This window comes from Monodon monoceros, unplaced genomic scaffold (assembly GCF_005190385.1).
Source record: "Monodon monoceros isolate NGI ecotype Baffin Bay Population unplaced genomic scaffold, NGI_Narwhal_1 Super_Scaffold_3, whole genome shotgun sequence".
Classification (NCBI taxonomy): Eukaryota; Metazoa; Chordata; class Mammalia; order Artiodactyla; family Monodontidae; genus Monodon; species Monodon monoceros.
In genome coordinates this window covers 63,021,510-63,045,983 of record NW_021703780.1, presented here as the reverse complement: position 1 = coordinate 63,045,983, position 24,474 = coordinate 63,021,510, and the positions used below count along the sequence as shown (strand labels likewise).

Below are 24,474 nucleotides of genomic sequence, written 5' to 3'. Positions count from 1 at the left end.
CGAACTCGTGTCCCCTGCATCGGCAGGCGGACCCTCAACCACTGCGCCACCAGGGAAGCCCCGATATTACTCTTTAAAATCATGATGAGGAATAGTTTACCATGTTAAAATGTCAGTGTTTTCATTTAATCTTGTAAAGAAAACTGGTGGAACCTAGGAATTGTCGGCTAGGTTGACAACCCTGGCCAAGAAACTGAGAAATCCTAGTATAGACTAGGAATTATAAAATCTCGTAAAGCTTTCTGATCCTCATTTACCCAGTTGACACTGCTTTTCTTGATGTTTAGAAAACAATTTATTTGAATAAGAGGGCAGAGGGAAGGTGGCTGGAGCCGTGGCAGCAGCTCCTCCCTGACACTTTCTTAGCAGCAAATCCTGGGGGAGACAGAGGAGACCATGGGAAGGAGCGGGTACTGTCTAGTGAAGTTCACTCTGTAATAATAACAAAAATGAAGCATACTGTAGTGGTTTCTTTATAGACATTAACTCTTTTAATTCTCTCTCTCAACAACCCATAATGTGGATTTTAGTATCCTCATTTCAGAGCTCAGTTAAGTAACCTTTCTGTAGTCCAGTGCTAATAAGCGGCAGAGCCCGTATTTGAACTTGGGTCTAACTCCAACACTGGTGCTCAGGGCCTCTATCAACACTCTTGTTTCCTGTCTTTTTGCCATGCAGCTTTTAGACAGCATTTTGAGATGCTGCTGACCTGAAGAGGTGATGTGCCTCATAATGATTACTGTTGTTTATCTTTTAGATAAGAAACAGATGGAAACGTTTTGAGAGATGGATAAAAACTAAAGCCTACTGAAATTTGTTTTTTCCTTATTTGGTAGAAAGATTTATAGGAGCAAACAAAGGGGAAAAAACTATTCAGAAAAAATAAGATCTGTGATTCTGGCAGAGGAGAAAATATAGTTGAGAAAACAGGAGAGTGACTCCAACTCTGAGAGCAGGCTGGTTCTGCAGCCTGCTGAGGCCAAAAGCCTGACATCTAAAGAACATCACATCCTTTAGAGATTTCTATCTCAAGCAACTTTTTTCTAACTTATTTTATTATTATTACTCTTGCTAGCAAAATATAAGACCCCACCCGATTATTCTGACTCATAGTATTGAAAATTTGAAGGAGACCCCAGAGAGCATCTGGTTTAGTCTTTACATTTTAGAGTAAACAGAACAGGAGTCCCTCTGCACGGAATCCCACGACACGCTCGAGACAGAGCTGGTAGCTGGACCACTTCCCCTAATTCCAACCTTAGGGTTCTTTAACACCATGCTTGGGCCCTTCGTTTGTAGGAATGGTCGTTACCCTGCATTTGCAGGGTTAGATTTTATTTAAATGGCTGCCAGCCCTTAATTTCTGAGAACCTCCTTAGCTGATTTTCCAGTTAAGCAATATCCTGCTTGTCTCCACCAACATACTACCCTCTGTGTGGCCATTTCTCTTGGAGTATAAGAGCTGGATCCCCTTTGTCTGTGGTTTGGCTTACTCTCTTGAGTAACATGGTATATTTGCTTATCAAAACAGTCTGTTCATTGCCTATTCCTGTAGAAACCAGGCTGTATTGATTCCTTCCCTTCCTTGATAGTGACTACATGCCCAGCCTCCATGGAAGAGGAGCTAGAGTGACCCAGATGGCCTGTGTCTGCACTTGAGAGGCTTTTCCCTTTTGCTTTCAGTCAGAACTGTGGCATCGGCCTCCTCATTCCCTCTGTTGGTCAGGCCTGCACCCTCCACTGCCCCTTCTCACTGTCCCTGTGCTCTTACAGAATCCTCATCCTCCCATCCCTAACATCACTTATTATCAAAGCTGGTCCGTAACGATCCTTTGTTCCAGCCTCCTTTGTCCAGATGAGGAAATAAAGCCCAGAGAGGCTCAGTGATTTGCCCAAGATCACACTGTGAGTTGCGGTCCTGCCTGGGGCTGGAGCTTAGACCTGACTGATTTGGTCAATGCAGTTTCCAGCTGCAGCTCCATCCTGTTCAGAATTCACTGGGTGCATCTTAGCCAAAAGAATGGCTGAATTTGACTGAACATTTTAAATTTTTTGTTTTATGTATTTGTTTGATCTCTGGTCAAATATTAATACCTTAAATACATAAGTATTTAATGCAGTGGATCCTGAGGCAGATGTACTTTGTGGTGTGGTATATTTTCAGGGCTGTACACTCTCACTGGTTCAGGTTGGATTCAGGTGGTTTGACTCCCTGTTTCCTGATTCCCGATCACACGGCACCCTACATAGCCATTTCTCATGTTGTGTGGAGGACTTTGATCATATAGCCACATATATTTCCTATCAGTGGTGCCAAACCCACAGTACCCCTGATTTCTGGCATAAGCTTATATGGAACCATCCTTTGGCGTGACTTCCTTGGCCTATTGCTGACCTGCAGCTCTTATTCCCACTTTCCTATTAGCAGCCTGTTGCAGAGGCAAAGATTCCTGAGAAGCGGGCCTCACCATCCAAGCCAGCCTCGCCATCCAAGCTGGTCTCTGCCCTGGCCGGTAGGCCTGGCTCCAAGAGCACCCAGACTGTTCCAAAAGCCACAGCAGCTGCCACTCTTGCCTCAGCTGGGCCAAGCAGTAGGAGCCCCTCTACACCCCTGCCCAAGAGGCCTGCTGGTGAGTACTGCGCTTCCCTCCCATGGGAACCAGTGGGGAGGAGGGTGGGGCCTTGGCTTTTTGCTCCAGCCATAGCGCCAGCCGGCATCACAGACATCTGTGCAGACCTGCTTGTGCACCAGTCCTTAATGAGGTCTGTGGAAAAGTGATAGCCTCGATCTCCATGTGAGGTTAGTAAGTATGTGTATCCAGAAAAATCCTGAGTGAAGGGGATTCTCATGAATTCCAAGGTAGAATTTACTATTCCTTTCTTAGTAACTCCACAGCACGTGGACTTTCATGATAAGAAATAGGCCATTCAAAGAAAGTCCATGTAGAACGGAAGGCATTGTCAAGACTGTAGAAAAGAGTAAGACACAGTGCTTGGCCTTGGACGCTCCATCAGGGCGTGGTCTTTACTCGGCTGTCTGATTTACTAGTTTGTTCTCAGATACTAGCACAGCCCCTGGCTCAAACAGTTCAGTAATTGTTGAATGAATGCATGAATCTCAGTTTTGGATGAGCCATTCTGTAGGTTATTTTGTTAATCGTGATGTTAAAAAGTATACGTTTGTGCAGCGGTCAAGACTGAGGGGAAACCTGCAGACATCAAGAAGATGGCTACGAAGTGTGCACCAGGTAAGACCCCATCCCCCGCTTCGTGGATCCCAGATTTAAACCCCCACCTCTTCCATGGCTTTAAGGCTCCCTTTGCTCTCTTCCCTGCATACCTGTTATCTCTCACTCCCACCTTTGCAGCTGACGTGAGTCGCCCAAAGAGCACCTCCACCAGTTCCGTGAAGAAAAGCGCCGCCGTCCCTGGGGCGGCACCCCCAGCAGGGGTGACTCCCAGCCGCGTCAAGCCCACAGCCACCCCTCCCCGGCCCTCTGGCACTCCTTCCGTGGACAAGAAGCCCACGGCAGCCAAGCCCAGCTCCTCTGCCCCAAGGCTGGGCCGCGTGGCTACCAATGCTTCTGCCCCTGATCTGAAGAATGTCCGTTCCAAGGTTGGCTCCACGGAAAACATCAAGCACCAGCCTGGAGGAGGCCGGGTGAGTCCAGGGAGCTTGGGGTCCTCGGCAGGCTGGCCCCTGCTTCTTCCTCTGCCACATCTAAGCACCGTTCCCAGGCATGTCCTTGCATCAGCCCAAGGGGCCCACCATGCAGGGAGCAGTCAGGACGTTGGATTCAGCGTCAGGGAATTTCCTCCTGGGCTCCACCTCCCAGCAGCAGCAAGCAGGTGGCTCTGAGCTTTCTCTTCTCCTCTCCTGTTCTGCATTTTGGGGTTTAGGCTTACATTTTTGGAGGAAAAAGGGTTCTGCTTTACAAAACAAACAGAGGAGGCCTCTGAGCCTTGAACAGGTGAGAGACACTGGGCGGGAACCTGGTTTGTTCTGTTTCTTACGCCTGCACTGTGAACAGCAGGATAGGCAGAAAGAAGATGGACCACCTCTTTGTTCCCTATGCTGTGTCTTGGGTGGAGAGTCTGTCTGAACGAGGACTAGTGTCCTCTTGTGGCCAGGGTGACTTGCTGCGAGCCCCTGGCTTTCCTAAACAAAGGACCGTGATAGTGTTGAGATGGAGAAGCATGGCTGGACACAGCGCTTCACTTTAAGGACTTTCTGGGTGCATCCACCCCAGAATTATTTGTTAACTATTAGCAGCCACGGGGATTTTATGTGTGAAAAGGTGGTGGCAAAAGTCCAAGTTCAAAGTCCCGGGAGCAGCAACCTTCTCACCTCCTGCCTCATTCTCTAGCACTTAAACCACCACCACCGGCGTGCGCCTCCCCCGCCCACCCGCCACTCAGGGTAGGATACTTAAATTGCTTCAATCCAGAGCTGCTAAAAAATTGAAGAGGGTCCAAAATGAAGCAGAATCCTGGTGCTGTTGGAAGACACTGATGGAAAACTGGGATAAGGGCCCAAGAGTTGCTTTTGACAAGAGATTATGGCTCTAACGTACCCAGCCAGGCATCTGGGGCTGTGGTGGTGATGGCCTGTCTGTTCCCCACCCTGGCCCATGCTCTTCTTATGTTTTCATGGTGCAAAAGTTGCAGGAGGTCTTGGTGGAGAGTTCAGTAACTCAGTCTGGTGATGAAAGTATTTTCTGTTCCAACGTACCTGAGGGTGTGGCACTTCCCATCATCAGTAATGGCTCCCTGTGACCGTGGCAGCTTGTTTGGGGCATATCAGAACATAGGGCAGGGGGGTGGGACATTGTGATTTGAAAACCCCAGTACACACTCAGAAGAGAATCGCTCATTTAGCCTCCTTCTTGCCTCTTCTCCACGAATGGTGTCTTGATCTCTTCCTCGTGTCTCAAGTCTGGTCTGTAGCCCCTCTCCTTCCAGCTTGGTCTGCCCTGGCAAATCTGTGGTTTTTTCCTAGGAGCAAGGGTGACCTGGTTCTGCATGGTGGCCTGGCCTGGATGCAAGTCCCCTTCAGCCTTCTTCCCTTCTTTGTATCTGGGCTCTTGTCCTCTTGGTTTGAAATTTGCCCTCCCTTTATCTCCATCCAGGCCAAAGTAGAGAAAAAAACAGAGGCAGCTGCTCCAGCTCGAAAGCCTGAACCTAACGCAGTCACTAAAGCAGCCGGCCCAATTGGCAGTGCACAGAAACCGCCTGCTGGGAAAGTGAGTTTTATTTAGACTTTTACCTCTTGAAGGTAAAAAGATGGTCATCTGTTTCTTCCAGCCTCAGTCACTTTCCCTTCTATCGCACTTTTTTCTTATCCTTAACTAGTTTCTACTTCTCCCTGTGTTCCTTCCTCTGTGTTTGATGACTCAGGCATCAGAAGGTATTCTCTATTAACCTGACGGTTAACAGAGCTAGGAGCCCACTAGCCCTTTAGGGAATATTTATTTAGCTGGATAAAATGGATCCAAACACTTTCAGTCACTTCCTTCACTCTGACCTTGATCTGAAACACACCCATTATGTACACAAACACAGAGTACCCAGCTTCCTCCTCAGTAAGACATGGCACTGGTAACCTTCCAGCAATAGGAACCCTGGAGCCCCTGTGCTTCAAGTTCAGCTGAAGGCCCCTCCCAGCACCTCTGGGTGTGGAGGTAGCTTCATTTGTCCTGGTTCTCCAAGGACCTCTGTACTGAAAGTTAGGATGCTGATTCCCAGCAAAAACCCACTCAGCACAGGGATTGCACCGTCACCTGGATGCAGCGGGGAAATGCTAGGTTCTTTCCCCTTGTCTCCACACCCTGGAGCCAGGGCCCTCCTCTTGCCCCGGGAACCTTCTGCCCTTATCTGTGGCAGGTAGGTGGCCAGGGCAAGGACTTTGTATGGTTGGCAGGTGGGGAAGGCTGCGCCATGTTTCCTGGGAGCTTCTAGAGGTCCTGTAGGTCTCTGGTTCATTAGGAAGGTGGTTTGCTCACCAGTTGTTCATCATTGATGTATGTAAAGAAGGCAAGGAACAGTTGGAGTTTCTCAGGGTAGATTCTACTCTGGGGAGAACCCTTCAGTTTGGGGGCTACTACATCATTTATGAAGTGCTCTAAGGAAAGGAAGGAAGGACGCTGGCAACTATTCCTTCTTGAGAAGGCTCAAAAAGAATTATTTGTCCCAGATCTTGGATCCTGAGCCTTGTGTTGCTCCATTCCAGGGGGAGCCGTTTATATACAACACATTGTGCAGGTGCCCCCCCAGATTGTGCCTCACTGCAGCCCTGCCCAGAGCCTGCCCAGGATTGGACATCTGGAGGATTGTGGAAGGGGTTTTACCCTGGAATCAAAAAGAAGACTAGACTTAAACCTCAATTGCACTGTGCTTTCTTGAGTCCTGAGACAAGTGGGCTCTGCGTGGAAGTGTGGCTTCGGCCTGTGCCCCCTGGTGCCCAGGGTTCTGCATAGCAGGTCCAGCGGCCTCGGGTCCCTTCCTTCCCATCAGCATCAGATCTGGGCCGTGAGCCAGCGGCCCCGGGCTTCTCCACACAGCCTTTGCTTCCTAGAGCAGGTCTGGCTGCAGCGATTCCAGGCCCCAGATTTAAGGGAAGTGCCGTCCTTGAGTGAGGACGGGTCCAGATGAGCAGGACCCTTGCAGAGAGGAGCGTCGGGGAGAGAGCAGGCCGGGGGTGGGCCGTGGCTGAGTGGGCATTGGGGCCACTGCTGTCTGCACCCTGTGAACTGCAGCCGGCCCCCAGGAGCAGTGAGGATGCCCATGTAGCACTCTGGCGACATCTTCTGTCCTTGTGTTTGTTCGTGTTTTCACTCCCTTTCCTGCTCCTTCCAGTTCCTTGGCCTGTGCTTTTCCACAGCAGCTCTGCTGAAGGTGGGGTTTTAACAGCACTCCCTGCCGCTCATCGTGGTCACGTGTGGACTCACTGCCTGCCCCGTGTCGGTTCTAACCAGCCCTCTCCCTTTGTGTTGTTTTTTCTGTTCTCTAACACTCCAGGTCCAGATAGTCTCCAAAAAAGTGAGCTACAGCCATATTCAGTCCAAGTGTGGTTCCAAGGACAATATTAAGCATGTCCCTGGAGGTGGTAATGTAAGTATGCGCTCGGGGCCGCTGGTGTCTGAGGCACCCTGGAAAGAGGGCCGCCCCGCCCTGGCGGGCGAGCGGAGTCGGGGGGACCCCGATGCTCAAATGTGTTCAGACTGAGTGTTTCTGGTGAGCCCTAAACGACAGCTGGGTGACACCCACTTGACATCTTTTGCCCCTGTGGGTGGGAGGCCTTAGGGGTTCAGAGACCTGTTCTGAGGGATGCGGTCTGTCTCGAGTCCGCTCTTGGGGGTGCAGTGGTCCTGACCTGGAGACAGATGTCCGGACTTCTCCAGAGCCCATCCTCGAGTCCTTGCTGTTGTAGAGCAGGGAGTCTGTGTTCCACGTGCTCCCACCCCTCCTGTGCCCTCCCTGCATCTCTGTGACTCTGCTCTTTCTCCTCTTCTCTCCCTGCTTCCTTCCCCCTCTTTTCTTTCTGCTCTCTTTCCCCCACTGTTTACCTTTTCCAACCCCTTCCTCCTATTTCCTTTTCTTTTTGGCTCTTTCCCTCTCCCATCCAGACATCCTGTTTATCATGCTGCTACTCTGTACCACCCTTAAGATCTGTGTTAGGGACACAGGTGACTGGGGCTCATAGGGAGGTCCTGGTCTAGGGAGAGATGGGGTAGATCACCATTGTCATCTGGTATGTGGAGAGCACACTTGCATTTTCCACGTCCCTGTGACAGAGCCCTGCCCTCACCGCCTCTCCCCTCGCTTCTCTCCCACCCCAAGAGGGAGAGAGCTGCCCTGTCCTGGTCTCCCTTGGGTTCATTCAGTTCCTTCTCCTCTCTTTCCTGACCTGGATTAAGTCCTGCTCTGCTTACCCTCTTCATTTTTAGGCTCTGTCCCCCTGTCCCCTCGGTGGTCATGTCGTCCTGCCCATGGCTTACAGAGGGCCCAACCCTGCAGTTCTGCTGTGAGGTGCAAACATAGAACACCTCTTTCTTCCCCCCGCACAACTCCCCTACTGCACATCCTTCCTGGTCATCTCCCCACCACTGGCTCTTCCTGGCGTGGGCAGAAACTGCATCCTTGGCACTCGGGTGGCTGGTTCTAGGCCAACTTGGAAGTTGGCCAGAGATCAGCCATCCCAGTGTGGGAAGGCAGAGGTGGGGGAAGCTTTTAAAGGCAGTGTGTGGTTAAGGTGAGAAAGATCCAACCCGTGAAGGGCGCAGGTAGGCACTGGCCCTAGCTTTTCCTCTCAGGCTTTGGCCTAGATGCAAACAGAAGGTGAACAGGGATTCTGAGGGAATTGGGTTGCGTGCATGTGTGTGTGTGTGGGGGGGGGGGGGGGGTGTGACACAGAAATGCATTTATATATGTTGTGTGGTGTATGTCAGAGCTCTAAAAATAGTCCTCGTTTATCTGTCACCTAGTATGGTCTTCCCACACTGCCTACACATGACTTCAAACAAGATTTTTTTGGTGAGGGAATGTACTTTTTAAAAGAGTTTTCATTTTAGGAGGTTTCCTTAAACAGCAGAGCATTAGGAAAATGCCTGTGACAGTGTTTCCAGTGGGAAGATGAGGGTAAACAGCCTGGACTATGGCGCTGTCCTGCCTTCCATCAGCTCCTCCATAAAGCCACCATAAATATACCTGTGTATAAGAAGGGTGGCCACCAGCCGTACGCGTCTAACCCCATTCCCCCACAGGGCCCTCCTTACCCCAGAGAGAAATTCTGGGGTTACCACAGGGATTCGTGGCTTGGAACAGGATCCTGGTCAGTACTCCCCACATGTCCCCATGTACACATAAACATGCGTCTTGTTGAGAACTGAGAGGCCATCGGGTGAGAACATAGCAGCTACTTCTGTGGCTGATCCCAGTTTAAATGTTGCAGCAGTTTTAATTCCATTTCACCCTTGCAAGGAGGGGTGTGTATGTTAATGGGTTCTGAGACCTGTTGGCAGTGTCACTTCAGTAGCAGTATTGACACCTGCAGCGGCCTGCAGGCCAGGGGCAGATCACGTGAGCACACGGCTTGAGCGAGGTGCGGGAATGCCAGGTTGGTGGTGAACAGGCTGGTGCTGGCTGCCAGGCGTCACTGCGGGCGACTTTAGGGCGACTCCCTAAAGCCAAAGCCGTCAGTGGAGGCCGGTGGCTAGGGGAGCGGGTTGGGGGTATCTTTTGGAAGCGGATTGTGGCTCTTCTGTGTACCAGCCTGGGAAGGCAGAGCTTGTCTCAGAGGCTTTGTTAACTTAGTGAGATGCAATTAAGCTTTTTAAAACTTTATATATATATATATATATATATATATATATATATATATATAAATTTATTTATTTTTGGCTGACTTGGGTCTTCGTTGCTGCACACGGGCTTTCTCTAGTTGTGGCGAGCGGGGGCTACTCTTCGTTGTGATGCGCGGGCTCTAGGCCACGCAGGCTTTAGTAGTTGTGGCTCATGGGCTCTAGAGCGCAGGCTCAGTAGTTGTGGCGCAACGGGCTTAGTTGCTCCACGGCATGTGGGATCTTCTGGCCCAGGGCTCAAACCCGTGCCCCCTGCATTGACAGGCGGATTCTTAACCACTGTGCCACCAGGGAAGTCCCTAAAAGTTTTAATTATAGAAATTTTCAAACATATACAAAAGTAGAGAAAATGGTAACGTGAATTGGATGTACTTTTTTACCCAGCTTCATTTATTAATCTTTGTGGCCAGTCTTATCTATAAATGCCCCACCCCAGTTATTTCGAAGCCAGTTTCAGTTATATCTTTTATCTGCAAATATTCCAATATGTATCTTTAAAAGATAAGAACTCTAATATACATATGTATATAAAATCCCATAGCATGTTAAACAGGTTTGCTTAATCAGGAAACAAGTAAGGTCCATAAGTTGTGATTGGTTGATTTGCATCTTATAATCTTAGGTTTCTCTTACTCTACAAGTTCCCTGTTCATTTTTTCTTTTTTCACGGTAATATTTTTCAAGAGTAAACTGAGTGGTTTGTCCTAGAATTTGGATTCTGCTGAGAATGTCCCCATGGTTTCACTTAACATATTCATTAGTCCCACAGTTTTTATTTATTTGTTTTTTTTTAACATCTTCATTGGGGTATTAATTGCTATACAATGGTGTGTTAGTTTCTGCTTTATAACAAGGTGAATCAGTTATACATATACATATGTTCCCATATCTCTTCCCTCTTGCGTCTCCCTCCCTCCCACCCTCCCTATCCCACCCCTCCAGGCGGTCACAAAGCACTGAGCTGATCTCCCTGTGCTATGCGGCTGCTTCCCACTAGCTATCTATTTTACGATTGGTAGTGTATATATGTCCATGCCTCTCTCTTGCTTTGTCACAGCTCACCCTTCCCCCTCCCCATAGCCTCAAGTCCATTCTCTAGTAAGTCTGTGTCTTTATTCCTGTCTTACCCCTAGGTTCTTCATGACATTTTTTTCCTTAAATTCCATATATATGTGTTAGCATACGGTATTTGACTTTCTCTTTCTGACTTACTTCACTCTGTATGACAGACTCTAGGTCTATCCACCTCATTACAAATAGCTCAATTTCGTTTCCTTTTATGGCTGAGTAATGTTCCATTGTATATATGTGCCACATCTTCTTTATCCATTCATCCGATGATGGGCACCCACAGTTTTCTTTAGATTGATTCAGACTTGATATTTTTCCCCACATTTTTGCAAGACGTTCATAGGCAGTGGTGGTGTTTCTGTCAGGAAACATAATGTCTCACTCTTCTCGTCGTCTCACTCCTCGTGATGCTGGCGGCTGTTGATGCCCAAAACCATGAGTTCAGTGAAGGTGCACTGTGGTGAGACTCTAATTATCCTGTCCCTTTTTCATTTATTGGCTGGAATACATCTATAAAGCGAAACTTCCCCTTATCAACTATTCTTTTTTTGAGGACTAGGTTCAGCTGTGGCACACTGTCAACAGATGTGTGGACTCCACACCCTGGCGAGAGCCCAGCCGTGGCGAGTGACCTCTGTTGACTCCTCACAGGTCATCTCAGGGATGACGCAGGATGAGCCTGTCACTGTTGCCGAGGACACGTGGTGGCTTGCTTTAGCAGCTGCCAGATCTGTGGCTGGGGAAAGTGCATTTCCCCAAGCTCCTGTTTAGGGAGAATTGCAGCCTTGTTGGAAAGATGAGCCAGAGTAGAGGCTGCTGTTTTGATGGTAGTAGGTACGCTATAGGTGATGATTGAGCACCTGAAGCGATTAGTGTAGAGCTGGTGCTGAGGTCCCTTCAAGAGATGGTATGAAGAAGAGATGGAGTGAGGTTAGAGCCAGGGAAGCCTTTGGAGAAGGCGGCCTCTGACCTCGGGTTTGGAGACTATAAAGAGAGCATGGGTTTGGACCTGGCAGTACACCCTCTCTCACTGAGGCAGTCATTTTTTTGTGTGTTTTTCTCCTCAGGTTCAGATTCAGAACAAGAAGGTGGACATCTCTAAGGTCTCCTCCAAGTGTGGGTCCAAGGCTAACATTAAGCACAAGCCTGGTGAGTGGTGCCTCCCTTGTCCCAGGTTTCACCCCTATGTCTCTGTCCTTCCATGAAGATTCCTGGAGCCACACACCCAGGGCACAGCAGTAGAAACAACGTAGTCCTCAGTCCCTGTCAGGGAGGGGGGATTCTGGGCACTAACCTTTTAGTTGGAGGAGGAACAGTGTGGAAGGTTTGCCATTTGCACCGGCAGCGTCTTGAGGACCTGCTGTGTGCATGGCACTGTTGACCTAGGCTTAGGGGAAAGGTACGCTAGGGGCTAAGAACGCTTCTCAGCTTCCCAGGCAAGCGTTCAGGAGCTGGTGCTGAAGGAGCTCTGGAGAGTGGTGGTCGGGCCTTGCCTGTCAGACTCAGGAGCAAAGGGTATTCCCGAGCAGTGAAGCATCCACCAGCAGTTCCAGCAGGAGATAGGGAGCCATTCAATAATGCCGCCTCGGCCTGCCCATGTGGATCTTGCCACTACAGCAATGCAGACTCTCCTGCCAGCAGCACAGGTGGCCTGGCGCCCCCGCGGAGGCCTCTGAGCCACTGGCAATGTTGTCTGAGCAGGGCCTGCGTTCTTGGCTCGGCTGTACCCTAAGAGCCTCGTGTGTCCTGGACCCTGGGTCGGCAGCAGATTTGGGGTAGTGCCGTATCTATAGTGGCAGGCACACTGGCTGACAGGTCTGGTGTCTCAGAGATCAGTCGCCACGCCACGGGCCAGTTAAGGGGAAGGCAAAGAAAACTCCCTTCCCTCTCAGCAAAAACTGTCATCCATTTTAGAAGGTGTTCTGTGTAAAAGGATCAAAACACTTTGGCCCTTAACTAACCTTCATTTTTCCTTCTATCTGGAAAATCCAGTCTTGTGAGATACCTCCTTCCCTAGTGACACTGAGTGACTTGAGGTCCAGTTTTTGCAAGGGGCCAGAAATCCAGTGGGTAGGATACCTGGAGAATTTGGCAGGCAGCTAGGCGTTGAGGTTGGTGATATGAGCCAGGAGGAGATGGGAGAATGAAGAAGGGCTCAAGGGAAAGCCAAGCTGAGGGGCCGGGTGGCCAGTGACAGTGCTCTGGCCCTTGATCCCGTGGCCTCACTCTGGCTGAGCTGTGAACATTGCCTGTGTACAGACTGCCTCCCCTCTCCTCCCGCCTCTTGCCTTCCCTTCTTTTCATGATAGTGAGATTCAGTTAAACTGCTCACTTAGACCATACTCCATCCTGTGACTCACTGGCTCGCTGGTGACTTTGAGCAAGTCACTCCTCTCCTCCAGTATCAGTGGTGGCAGCTGGAAAACCAGGATTCCAGGATCTTGACCCTGACCAACAGGGTGTTTATGAGGCTGAAAGCATGTGTTCACTGTGCCTCTTCCTTTGTCCTCAGAGCAGGTCACTTTTTCCCCATTTCTATACTGGGCACATCCCAGTCCTTGGCCAGCCTCCTGGCTTTGCCTGTAGGGGTATTTCTCTGCCACCCACAGTGACCCATTTCTGTTTGGTTCCAGGTGGAGGAGATGTCAAGATCGAAAGTCAGAAGCTGAACTTCAAGGAGAAGGCCCAGGCGAAGGTGGGATCCCTTGATAACGTGGGCCACCTGCCCGCAGGAGGTGCCGTGAAGGTAGTGAGTGGGTCCTGATGGGGACACAGCTCGGGGGTGGGGTTGTGCGACTGGAGTCTGGGTCCCAGCAGATGGGCACCTGTCACCGCCCCTCAGTCTCTTCAGGGGTCATGTTTCACCCACACCATTGCTGTTTCCATTGTCTGTCATCAGTCCTGAGCGAGGCAGGAGAGGTGAAGAGGCCCCAGCCCGGTCATCTCTCACCTGTCCAGCTGGAGATGGAACGTTCTTCTGAGAGCCGTGGCCTGCCTTTTTGAGCCCATCTCAGCCATGTTCAGAGGGACAGGGCTGGACTGCAGGTCCCCACAAGGCCGGGGTCTGTGTGGTACGGTTCTCGCAGCACCTCCTGAGACGGGAGTGTTCGGTACCTGCTCTGTGTCAGGCTCTGTTCCGAGCCTGGGAGTGGAATGGCACATTTTTAGCTGCCCGTGACGGCAGGCCTGGCATCCACCCCCTCTGGAGGCCTGCGCGGGCCGGGCTCTGGAGAGCACTCGGGCGGCAGGCTTCCCATCCTGGTTGGGCCTCTCCTCCCTTCCCTCCCTCTCTTCCCTCCGCGCTCCTTCCACAGTACCGTGAGATCTTTTGTCTGCCAAGATGCTGTCTGTCCTTTGTTCCGTGTCATCGGGTAGCAGGGCCGTGGGGGCAGCGCCTTGCCGGCTTCCAAGCCTGAGGGTGGCTGCAGCTGCTCAGGGAGGGGTGGGCGAGGGAGAGGGGACGTGAGCAGTGCTCCGGGCCTTCCCCTGCATCTGACCGCGCAGCGCGGCTCCATCCCAGCCCACACTTTGTCCCACCCCCCTCAGTGCTCCGTTCAAGCCCGGACTATCTCAGGACATGCTCCACACCTTGTGAGGGGCTGTTCTCTGGTCAGCACCCCCGGGGCACTAACTTGGGTGTAGTCACTTGTCCCTGGCCACACGACGGGTGCACGCAGACCAGGGCTCACGCCTGGGCCTTTCTGACCGCAAGTCTTTTCTTTACTCACATCACCTCCCTATCTTATCACTTCTGGAACTATTTTTCTAACACAGAGGCCCATTTCTTTCACTGCTCTGATTTCTCCTGTTGTCGCCTTTGGGTGTTCCCAGCACAGGTGTGCCAGCTCGCCAGTGCCTCCCACCAGCCCTCCCTCTTGTGCTCTGGACTCACACTGGGTGTCCACGGCCGCCACAAGGCCTTCCTCGCCAGGCCCCCACAGTCTCCCTCACACCTCCTTGGACACCTTCTTCCCTCCTGTGTCCCCAGGCCCCAGAAAGATGCCCAGCACAGAGGAGGCCTGTGTCAGGGGCGCATGAATGATGGATACACGGGCAGCGCTGCCCCAGGAATGGCCGAGAAAGCCTCTCCGAACACTCGCATGTGCAGGGAGTGCCCTGGGATCCCTTAGGTCTGAGGTGGCGGCCTGCACCCCTCAGGAACTGGTTCAAGCTCCCGGAGCTCCCTAGCCCTAGTGGCTCCAGACCCACAATTTGAGATGATTCCTTAGCTTTTTTGCTAACAATCTGCTGTCATAAGTGTTTTGATCTGGCATCAGCCTTGTTGAGAAGCCAAGCACCTTTCACTTCTCATGTCAGAGGCTTCACGAAGCCTTTCGTCTCCCAGAGGAGGCTCTCAGAGCGTGTCACTAGCCAGGCTGCACTGCTTTACTGCCCCAGAGCCTGAGTTCTTACCCAGCACCCTGCCACCCAGGCCAGGAGTTGGTCTGGGGGGGGAGGGGGGGCGGGGGGGGCACCTGGTCTAGACTCCCAGGTGACTGTACCTTGAGCCAATGGGGAGCAGCAGCAGCGGGGGTGGGGACTGTGTGTGAAACCCACCACCATCACCATCCCACGCCCTCCCCGACTGACCCTGCACTGTCTCCCCCACTGTTTCATTTGTAGACTGAGGGCGGTGGCAGCGAGGCCCCTCCGTGTCCGGGCCCCCCAGCTGGGGAGGAGCCGGCCATCCCTGAGGCAGCGCCTGAAGCTGGCGCCCCCACTTCAGCCAGTGGCCTCAGTGGCCACACCACCCTGGCAGGGGGTGGTGACCAAAGGGAGGCCCAGACCTTGGACAGCCAGATCCAGGAGACAAGTAAGTGGCTGGGCTCGGCCTAAGGGCCAGCCAGGGGCCCTGCCACTGGCTGCAGATTGAAACTCCTTTGTTTTCTGACCGGAGCGTGGCCTGAATTTTAACGAAGCAACCTTTTATTTTCCAGGCATCTAATGATGACATTCTGGTCTCGTCTTCCGTCCCCCGTGTTCCCCTTCTTGTCTCCCCCGTCACCCTCTCCCTTCCCTCCTCCTGTGTCACTGCAGATTGAGACCTACAGGCTGACGTTCCGGGCAAACGCCAGGGCCCGCACCGACCACGGGGCCGACATTGTCTCCCGCCCCCCTCCACTTCCCTGGCGGCCCCAGCTCAGGCACCTGGGCCCCTAGCTCCCTCTCCTGGGCTGCCCTCTAGGCCCCTCCCTCCCTCCCTCCTGCCTCACTTGCCCAGGGTAGCAGCAGCCCCGCCCCCGTGCTTCCTCCACTCCCAGCCCCAGACCCGGCTCCCTCCTTGGCTCCCCTGTCCTCACCATTGCGCCGCTGCTCCGCGGAGAAGGTTGGGTGGAAAGTGGGGTAGGGGAGGCTAGTTCAGGACCTCCTGGGATCTGGGTGGGGGGAACCGGAGTCCAACCTCCTCTTTGTTTGGTTTTTTTGGACCAAACCCAAGAGAAACTGACATACCCTCCCTCCTCGCTGGTCTATCTGGAGGGAAGAGTGGAAGTGGATGTCCCCGTGACGGCCGGGTGCTGACTGCGTACCCTGAAGCCTGCTAAGCCACTGCCTCTTCCTTTGACCCCACAGTGGTGCCCACCTCACAGGTGGCGCCAGGCACCTCTTGCTGCCCTCCCCCAAGTTAGTCAGGGGCAATGCTGCCTGTCCCCGCTGCTTCCCATACCTACCTAGCTGCTGTCACACTTCTATCTTTTTTTTTAATAACCTGAAAACCGGTGGAGTAGTTTTGCAGGTTGAAGCCATGTCTGAATGAAAGTCGTTGGTAGGTGTTAAAGGAAACAGGGAGGGGAGATCCTGAAGCCTCCAGCTGGGAGGTGAGGCATTGGAGGCTGCCCTGCCTTGCCCTGGCCCCGGAGGTGGTGTGGGCAGGGCAGGTGCAGTGGGGGGCTGTGGGCTAGAGGGCAGGCAGGGACCGCTAGGGGCTGGTCAGAGTGTGGACTGGTGGTTCTGGCATTTTGTGTGTATGCTGCTTTTCTTTTCTAACCAAGAGGCTGGTTTTGGCATCTATGTCTGTCTCATTCCCTGGGATCTGGTGGGAGACAAGGTCGGGCTGGAAAGGGCCATGGAGGTCAAATTCCTCCTAGCCTCCAACCTAGGACACTCGAGCCCTCAGTTGCCAGGGAGCCTGATGTGTTCAGAACTCATGTGGATAGTGGGGAATCAAGTCTGGAAATTTAAAAATAAGTACATGAGATGGGCCATCCAGGCTCCCTTACGGCCTGACTGGAGAGGGGAGAGAGGAGAGGAGAAGCCAGCCTAAGGGGTGTGTCCTGGTTAGGCCTGGTCTTGGGATGGCTGCAATGATAAGTCCCGGGAATTGTATTGACACGAAGATTCTTATTGCACTTGTACTTTTTGTATTAAAGTTTGCATGGTTTCTAATAAAGGATTAAAACGTAACAGTTTGTAGTGAAATGGCCTGGGAGTCTCCAAGGCTTCTCCTCTGGAAGAGCATTTTCTGCAGTGCAGACTTGGCCCCTCACACTCCCCACCTCCTCCTCTGGCATCCCTTGGCGCTGAGAAGGTGGGAGCTGTTGACCTAGGATCAGATTTGAAGTCCATGTAGAGGGAGGGTGTCTGGGCTGAGCAGGTGCTCTCCCTTTCTGAGGTAGCATTTTCTCCAGGGAGGTTCGACACCATTTCCCCAGCTCCCCAAGCACATACCAAGAAATTGCAGGGGTCTTGTGGAAAAAGCACTCCCAGGGCCAGAGACTGTCCACACAGTGCTTCAACGGCGCCAGGGACATCAGGGCATCCGTGTTTTGTCTGCAAGAAAGGGTGAGATGAAACTGGGAGAACGCAGTGGGAGGTGGGGTGCCAGATGCAGTGGGGTGACAGTGCTGGGCCTAAAGGTACCTGCACCTGTGTTGATGCTGGGGTGGACAACAAGCTCTCGGTCCTTTTACTCTGTTGGCCAAAGGTAGGGGTGGGAGAGGTGACCCCGGTGGAGAGCACTCTAGGGGGCGCTGGAGTGGTCAGTGTTCTGAAAGGTGGTTTGGTCACAGCTCCCTTGAAGGGTCCCACAAGCCAGAGAAGCTGAGATGGCCGCCCTGACAGGTGGGGCCAGAGGCCCTGTGTGCTGTGTTCTATCCTGCAGCTGTTGGGGCTGGAACGTTTCTGTACCTCCCCGTTTGCTTATGGCTCAGCCGTTAACCATGTTGATCTGTGACTGTTGTTATGATTTCCAGAACAAATAAAGCTCGTATGTCCCACCACGCAGGCCCTGTCTTCTGTATACGTCCTGGTTGTCTACGTCTTCAGCATCCGAGGCCCCCACAGCCCCCAGCTTGTCCCCTCGCATTGAGGGACTGGGGTGCAGCGTGCAGTCTTGACCTCAGCCCCTCGTCTGTGAATCTGTGGCTGTGACCAAAGGTTAAGGCTGCTTGTGGAACTTCTCCCTCCCCCATCTGCCTGGGTTAGCAAGTGACAGCCAGCCAGAGAGGATCCAGGCTGCGGGCCCTGCCGCACGCACAAGGACACTGCCTCCCACCGCGGCTGTGACAAAGACGACTAGACTGGGCCAAGCAGCACAAGCCAAGAACCCACATGAGTGGTTCAAGCTCCTGAGGGCTGGGTTCTAAGCCCCTTGCTCTCCTAAGACTTTGGGGCCCTCCCTTCTGAGCCTTCACTCTTCCTCTTGGTTTGGGGAGCCCCAGCGGATAGCGATGCTCACAAGGGATAAATAGAACTTTATTTTAAATAAACATTTGCACTCTGTACATGGCCCCAGCGGAGACGGGGCTTAATCGTCAGCTGTCTTGCGCACGTCAAAGCTGCCACAGGGCCCGCGCAGCAGCTCCGCCAGCAGCGCAAGCAGCTGCCCGTGCTCCTCCTGCACGCAGGGCGGCAGTGCAGCCAACTCGCTGCGCAGGCTCCGCTCCACCATGCGGCCCAGGGCCCGGCGCAGCTCCCGCAGCAGCCGCACGGTGCGTGAGTCGCCCTCCAGCCGCAGCAGGTCACTGTCACTAAGGGAGATGGTGGCCCGGCGCCCATCATCTAGAGGAAGGGAGAGACGCGGGGAGCCCGGGTGAGTGAGGCCGGACCCCTGACGAGGCAGAGCAGCCGGAGAAGCGGTGGGGCGGGAGGTGTGCAGGTACCCACCACGGATGTGGACGTCCCCGTCGGTCAGTAGCAGCACAGCTAGTGGGTGCACCTGGGAGGAGTCCCGGACAAAGACGCTGCCGTTGGACTTAACAGCCATGAAATACGTCAGCCATCGGCTCCGTAGCCGTGTGGCCTCCCTAGGAAACAAAGAGCTGGGTGAGGCCCGTTGCTGAACCTCCCGAGCTGCCCTGCCCCAGCCTGACAGTCCCCCACCTGTTAATGGTCGACTTGTGCAGCAAGATGTTGCCAGATTTGGTCCTATACGTGACACTGTTGGGCTTGAACTTGCCCTGCCGGGTCACCTTGCCCTGCCTCACCTGCAAGGATGAAGAAGAAGGTGGGTGGGTTGAGCAAGGAGCTGGGATGGAAGGAGAGGTCATGGCCTGGAGCCCCCTCCCCAGGGCAGCACCTGGATGAGGTTGGGGTAGAGACCCGCCATCAGCACACCCTTCACCAGCTCCTCCTCCTCACTGTACTCGTTGCACTGGGCAGAGGCCAGGGTGCAGTCCGAGGGCTTCCCCACCAGGAAAGCCTCATAAATGTTCTCTGAGAACTGCTTGATGAGTCCTAGGGAGGCAAAGTCAGGGTGAACCTAGGGCCCCTGGTTCACAGCTCACTGCACCGGCCCAGTGTGAGTGGGAAGGGTGGAGGGGCTCAGGGCAGCTCGGGACCCGCTGACCGTGGATGAAGCGCAGGCTGGGCGCATAGAGCAGGTTTTCCTCCAGGTAGTTCTCACGAGAGCTGCGGTCCTGCCAGCGCAGCACCTCCTCCCAGCCAGACACAGCCCGCACGAACGCCAGGTGGTCACTGCCACTGTCGTGGCTCAACAGTGCCTTCACCTGGGAGGGGAGGAGGGTGCCAGGGTCACAGGGCAGGGACCAGAGGAAGCCACCTCGGGACCGAAGGGAGCGGAGGGCCGGAAGGGAGAACAGAGGGCCACGCAAAGGCATTGGGTCTGACCTTGTCCACCTCCGCCCGGTTCTGCAGGCTGCTGCTGAAGGGGTCCCGGGTGAGGCAGGAAACGACCACTAGCAGCGGGTGCAGGCAACGGAAGATGGCAGCCAACACTATGGCCTTGGCCAGCCGTGGGTCAGTGGAGATGTGGGCCAGGCGCTGCCCCAGAGTGGTCAGGTACTCCCGCTGGTCCAGCACCCCTGCAAGCTCAGCCGTCAGTCCCGCCCCTGACAGCCATTCCACAGCCCGGCCCAGCCTTCCACCACTCACCGATCTCCTGGAGCAAGATCACGGCCTCGTCCACCGCCTTGATGTTTGGACTGTCCACGGCCTTGGAGAGGAACTCCACTGCCTACAGCACGAACGAGGCAGAGCCTGTTAGCCCGCACCCCACCTGCACGTTCCCAGGGCCCACCCCGCCCACCTCTGCCGCACCGTCTTCTCTGGCATGTGGATCTTGGCTTGCAGCACCAGGTTCTCAAGGGGCGTGCGCAGAATCTCCGGCACCTGGAAAGGGGCCATCTTCTCCAGCCGGCTCCGCGGGAACAGGTGGTAGGCAAAGCCTGACTGGCAGCGGCCCGCCCGGCCCCGGCGCTGGATCACGTTGGCTCGTGACACCCACACGGTCTCCAGGCAGGACACCTGGGGGAGGGGGCAGGTGAGCAGCCACAAAGACCACACGCCTTCCTCCATGCTCCCCTGCGCCTGGCCTTCACCTCACTCAGCTCCTCAACTGCCCCCCACAGCAGGGACAAGGAGATCCCACAGGTGTGGCCTTCTCCAGACACACAGGCCCAGGGTAGATCTGGGCTGGGGCAGGGCCAGGAGATGGGTGCCACCTTGGTCTTCAGGTCGTAGCGTTCCTCCTTGTGCAGACCGCTGTCCACCACGTGCACAATGTCATTGATTGTGATGGAGGTCTCAGCAATGTTGGTGGCCAAGACAATCTTGCGCACGCCAACAGGAGGCTGCTGGAATATGGCCTTCTGGTCCATCATGGGGATGTTGGAGTGCACTGGCGGGCAGCAAGAACACACTGGTCACGGGCACTGCTCCAGCCAAAACCTCCCCATATGAGGGCAGGCAGGGATTTTGACCCTATTTTGATGAAACTAAAGTCCAGATCAGTAATATGCCCAGTAGAGATCACAAAGCCAGCAAAAAAGTAGTGCAGCCTATTAAGAAACCCAAGGCCCTGAGCCCCAGGTGAGTCACTCCCCAGGACAGAGGGCAAGCCTGGTGTTAGGGGCCACCATCCTTGCACACATGCTCTCACCTGGCAGGATGAGGTACTTGCTCTCATGCATGCCCAGGGCCTCCTGGAGGCGTTGCTGCACTCCTTTGATCTCCTGCCACCCAGGCAGGAAGCAGAGGATCCCACCTGTAAAGGGCCCTGCAGGCATGAGCTAGTGGCTCCCGGCAGATGGAGAGCAGGGTGGGCACGGGGCAGAGAAGAAAGCACCCACCTGGTTCCCCGCGGGCATCAATGTGCAGAACCAGATCAGTCACGAGGTCCAAATCGAGAGCGCATTCATCCTCAGACTGGGGTGGGGGAAGAGAGGCCAGTCACAGCCCCGGGGCCAGCGGTCGTGCACAGGACACGGCCACCGCGACTCGGTGAGGTCAAGGCACGTGACACATCACCTCCAACCCTCACCACACCCTTGTCAAGAAGGCCTGATCATTCCCATTTCTAGCAAGGAAACCAAGGCTTGGGAAGGAGGAGGGGAATCCATGGAGAAAAGGCCAGGAGCCGTGGGCAGGACGGGGCGGGCGTATCCCCTCACCTCGTGGTGCCGATGCCGGTGTGGGTACTGGTGCTTGCCCAGCTTGGCCAGGATATCCTCCAGGTAGTGCTCCTTGACAGGGTACATAAAGCCGGGCACCTTGATGACAGGGCAGCCACCAAAGTAGCGGGAGAAGCGCTCGTTATCACCTGTGGCACTCATGAGCACCAGCCGCAGGGCCGGGTTGAGCCGCTGCAGGCCCTTGAGCAGAATCAGCAGGAAGTCCGTGTTCACGTCCCGCTCGTGCACCTCGTCCACAATGACATGGCTCACGCCCTCCAGGCTGGGGTTGCTCTGCAGCTTCCGTAGCAGGATGCCCACTGTACAGAAGAGCAGAGCCCCGCCTCGGGCTGGAGGCTTGCTTTCCAACCGCACCTGGAAGCCCACGTTCCGGCGCAGGGAGGGGCCCAGTTCGTGGCTGACCCGCTGTGCCACGGACACAGCTGAGATGCGGCGCGGCTGAGTGATGATCACGTTGCAGCGAGCACCTCGGCCCTCGGTCACGTAGCGCTCCAGCAGCAGCTGGGGGATGCGCGTGGTCTTCCCACAGCCCGTGTCCCCGGCGATGACCACCACCGGGTGCTGCTCGATGGCACTGAGGATGGTGTCCCGATGAGGGTCCACAGGGAGCTGGGGGGCCTCCTGCCAGACTGGCCCTCGCCGCCGCCACAGCTCCAGCAGGCTCTGGCTCAGACGCAGCTCCTCTGTTTCTGACAGGGGCACGTAGGGCTTGCCTGTGATAGGGTCACCCAGCGGCCCCGAGTCCTTGCCCAAGGGCAAGATGTCATCACTCTGCAGCCGGAGCTCTGGGGAGATCCATGAACTGTCCATGGGGTACTGGAGGACGGGAGAGGCAAACAAAATGGTGAAGAGAAATAGCTTCTTCTCATTTACCCACAGCCAGCCAGCCCCTCCACACAATTCACCTTGGCCAGAGGCTATGGCCCACCCGCCGGGCAGGACTCAGTCCTCAACTGCCCTGGGACCCTCGTGGGCAAGACAGGACTGCTCAGGGCAAAGGTGTGCCCAGGCTCCATCCCCAGTGGGGAAAGCGGGGAGTCACTACCACCTGCTGCAGGTGAAAGCTTTTGGTCTGGGTAGATGAAGGCGGGCAGGTGAAGAGGAATGTGGGGATTCTCTTACGTGGTTCAGGAAGGTCTCTATCTTGCGGAGGATGGGTTCAGGCACCTGGATGGTACACGGCCGGCGCTGGGTCTCACCCAGCTCGCGCAAGGAGGCCAGGTTATACATGGCGTGGGTGAGTGGCTCGTTGTTCCGGTCCACCAGGCCCAGGCTCTGCAGAGGGAACACGGAAGGCTGGTCTATGCCTGTCTCCCCATAACTGGCCCAGACCTGCTCAGGAGCTTTAGAGAAGTCGTGCAGAGCAACCTCTTTCCTAAGACATTTTTGGGTTTGGGCCAATATGGTGCAGGAGGGAGAAATTAGGAACCAGGAAAATGTTAGGTCTCCACCAAAAAAAAAAAAATGTTAAAAATGATTCAAGCAAAACCAGACCTGGCGTGTCTGAGTGTTACAGCCCCCACCCGCCCAGACAGGCGCCACAGAGAATCCTCTCCCCGAGCAGCCGGAGTCCCCACAGCAGCCCAGGCTCACCTCCGTGAATCCCCACCTGAGACAGGCGGGCCAGGCCCTGAGCCACCCCGGAACCCAGTCGCAGACTCCTGTGCCTTCGCTGCCCGCCCACCCCTGCCACATTTCACGTCCAGCTGCCACACCTCCACCTGTCTCTGCATGACACCCAGTCCACCATACAAACATACATGGAATTTCCCGGAAATACGTACTTACGCAACTTGATAAAATAAACCACTGGAAGGGAAACTCTCTGTTTTATTTCCCTATATGCCCAAAGCCACCCCACCACAAATAAGACAAAGCATTCCAACACACAGGGCAAATGTGGAAAACCAGTCATTTTCCCCTAGTCTGTCATGTCCAGATTTCCGCACACCCTCCAAAACCCAGAGCAAACACTCCCTCCTTTAAGAAGTCTACCTGCACAGGGACCAATCCCCTTCCCCAGCCTCCTCGTGCCAGAACAGAAGAGGTGCCAACAGGGCCACCTTGCTGCAGGGGAGGCCTCTGTCCTTTCCCAGGACTGTGAGAATTTACCTACAGCCTCTCTGACCGTGGGCAGTCAGCTGCTCTCAGAACACTGCTGCCACCTAGAAGCTTGCTCCTTCCTGAGACAGGCCTCTAACATGCTGAGGGTCTTCTCATCACTTTTTTGTCTGTTTGTTTGTTTTTGTTTTTTGTCAATGCATTTATTTTTCAGTTTCAATCTGTAATGGTTGCTTAATAAAATCAGTCAACGAAAAGTGATTTTTTGGGGGACAAATGTGGATATTAGCAGACTGAACAATGACGACAGGTGCAATCTTATTCCAACGTTAGTTTTCACAAATTTGAATTAAATACTCCCAGGACAGTGGAAATACCCTCCTAAAACAAGAGTTCTCAAGTTCATCACTGTTTTTGTCTATCAAATTAAAATTCAGACTTCCTCGAAGTTCTCCCAGTTAGCCCTAGTTCTGTCCTCTTGAGCCACAGGTAATGACACATCCATTCCCTCTCACCACTTACCTGAGCCCATCCCTCTTCTGTTCTCCAGGATCTTGGTACCCCTCACTATCAGCTCTATCTAAAATTCAGTTCCCAGAGCCAAATGTACACCAAAGGTATATCCGAACATTCAGAGTAAAACAGGGCCTCCTTCCTCTCTTATTCTGCAAACCAGACCCCCATGGGTTCAGGTAACTCCCACAACTGGGCTACCAGCTGACCTCCAAAGCCGCTTCAAAATGATTGCTAGCTGTAAGCCCCACTGCCTTCACCTGGATGTTGATCCCTTCAATATTCATCCTAGATGAACGTCGCATGGTTTGTTTTGGCCACAAAGCCCAAGTTATCAAGATCTTTCTAGATACCAAGTCTGTCCCTCAACAAAGACATCATTTCTCCAGCTCCATACCATTCAGAATGATGAGCATGTCTCCTGGCTTCACCCAGGTTCCAGCCAACAGTGCTGAAACGGCTGAGCTCACGGGCAAAGCACCTCCACAGGGACTGTGGAGAAGCCCTGGAAACAGCACCCCACAGCCTGACAAGCAAGGCTGTGACACCAGATACTTATGTGCCCAGGCCAAAAGCCTGGCAGTGGTAGATTTCATTTCCTG

General features: G+C 53.9%; 2 protein-coding genes across 10 annotated transcripts in view; one reads left to right on the top strand and one right to left on the bottom strand.

Annotated features, from left to right (window-relative positions):
• The window catches only part of MAP4 (microtubule associated protein 4), a 167,884-nt gene extending 150,058 nt beyond the window's left edge, over positions 1 to 17,826 (top strand). For 2 of the 4 annotated variants that reach the window (XM_029244325.1, XM_029244324.1), the window contains exons 11-18: positions 2,426 to 2,630; positions 3,189 to 3,248; positions 3,369 to 3,661; positions 5,130 to 5,243; positions 7,018 to 7,110; positions 11,498 to 11,579; positions 13,064 to 13,176; positions 15,054 to 15,281. In XM_029244325.1, the coding sequence (XP_029100158.1) occupies positions 2,426 to 2,630; positions 3,189 to 3,248; positions 3,369 to 3,661; positions 5,130 to 5,243; positions 7,018 to 7,110; positions 11,498 to 11,579; positions 13,064 to 13,176; positions 15,054 to 15,266 (1,173 nt within the window). In that variant the 3' untranslated portion in view covers positions 15,267 to 15,281. Of the gene's footprint in view, positions 1 to 2,425; positions 2,631 to 3,188; positions 3,249 to 3,368; positions 3,662 to 5,129; positions 5,244 to 7,017; positions 7,111 to 11,497; positions 11,580 to 13,063; positions 13,177 to 15,053; positions 15,282 to 15,367 lie in introns of those variants that run through there. The other 2 variants (XM_029244327.1, XM_029244326.1) reach the window with 2 other exon arrangements.
• Positions 17,827 to 18,101: 275 nt separating this feature from the next.
• Positions 18,102 to 24,474, bottom strand: part of DHX30 (DExH-box helicase 30) — a 30,541-nt gene continuing 24,168 nt past the window's right edge. For 5 of the 6 annotated variants that reach the window (XM_029244330.1, XM_029244332.1, XM_029244331.1 and 2 more), the window contains 13 exons: positions 22,421 to 22,573; positions 21,278 to 22,114; positions 20,957 to 21,032; positions 20,767 to 20,871; positions 20,330 to 20,505; positions 19,926 to 20,132; positions 19,761 to 19,842; positions 19,497 to 19,690; positions 19,216 to 19,375; positions 18,946 to 19,103; positions 18,750 to 18,853; positions 18,534 to 18,673; positions 18,102 to 18,428 (listed from right to left, as the gene is read on the bottom strand). In XM_029244330.1, the coding sequence (XP_029100163.1) occupies positions 18,175 to 18,428; positions 18,534 to 18,673; positions 18,750 to 18,853; positions 18,946 to 19,103; positions 19,216 to 19,375; positions 19,497 to 19,690; positions 19,761 to 19,842; positions 19,926 to 20,132; positions 20,330 to 20,505; positions 20,767 to 20,871; positions 20,957 to 21,032; positions 21,278 to 22,114; positions 22,421 to 22,573 (2,646 nt within the window). In that variant the 3' untranslated portion in view covers positions 18,102 to 18,174. The other variant, XM_029244333.1, reaches the window with a different exon arrangement.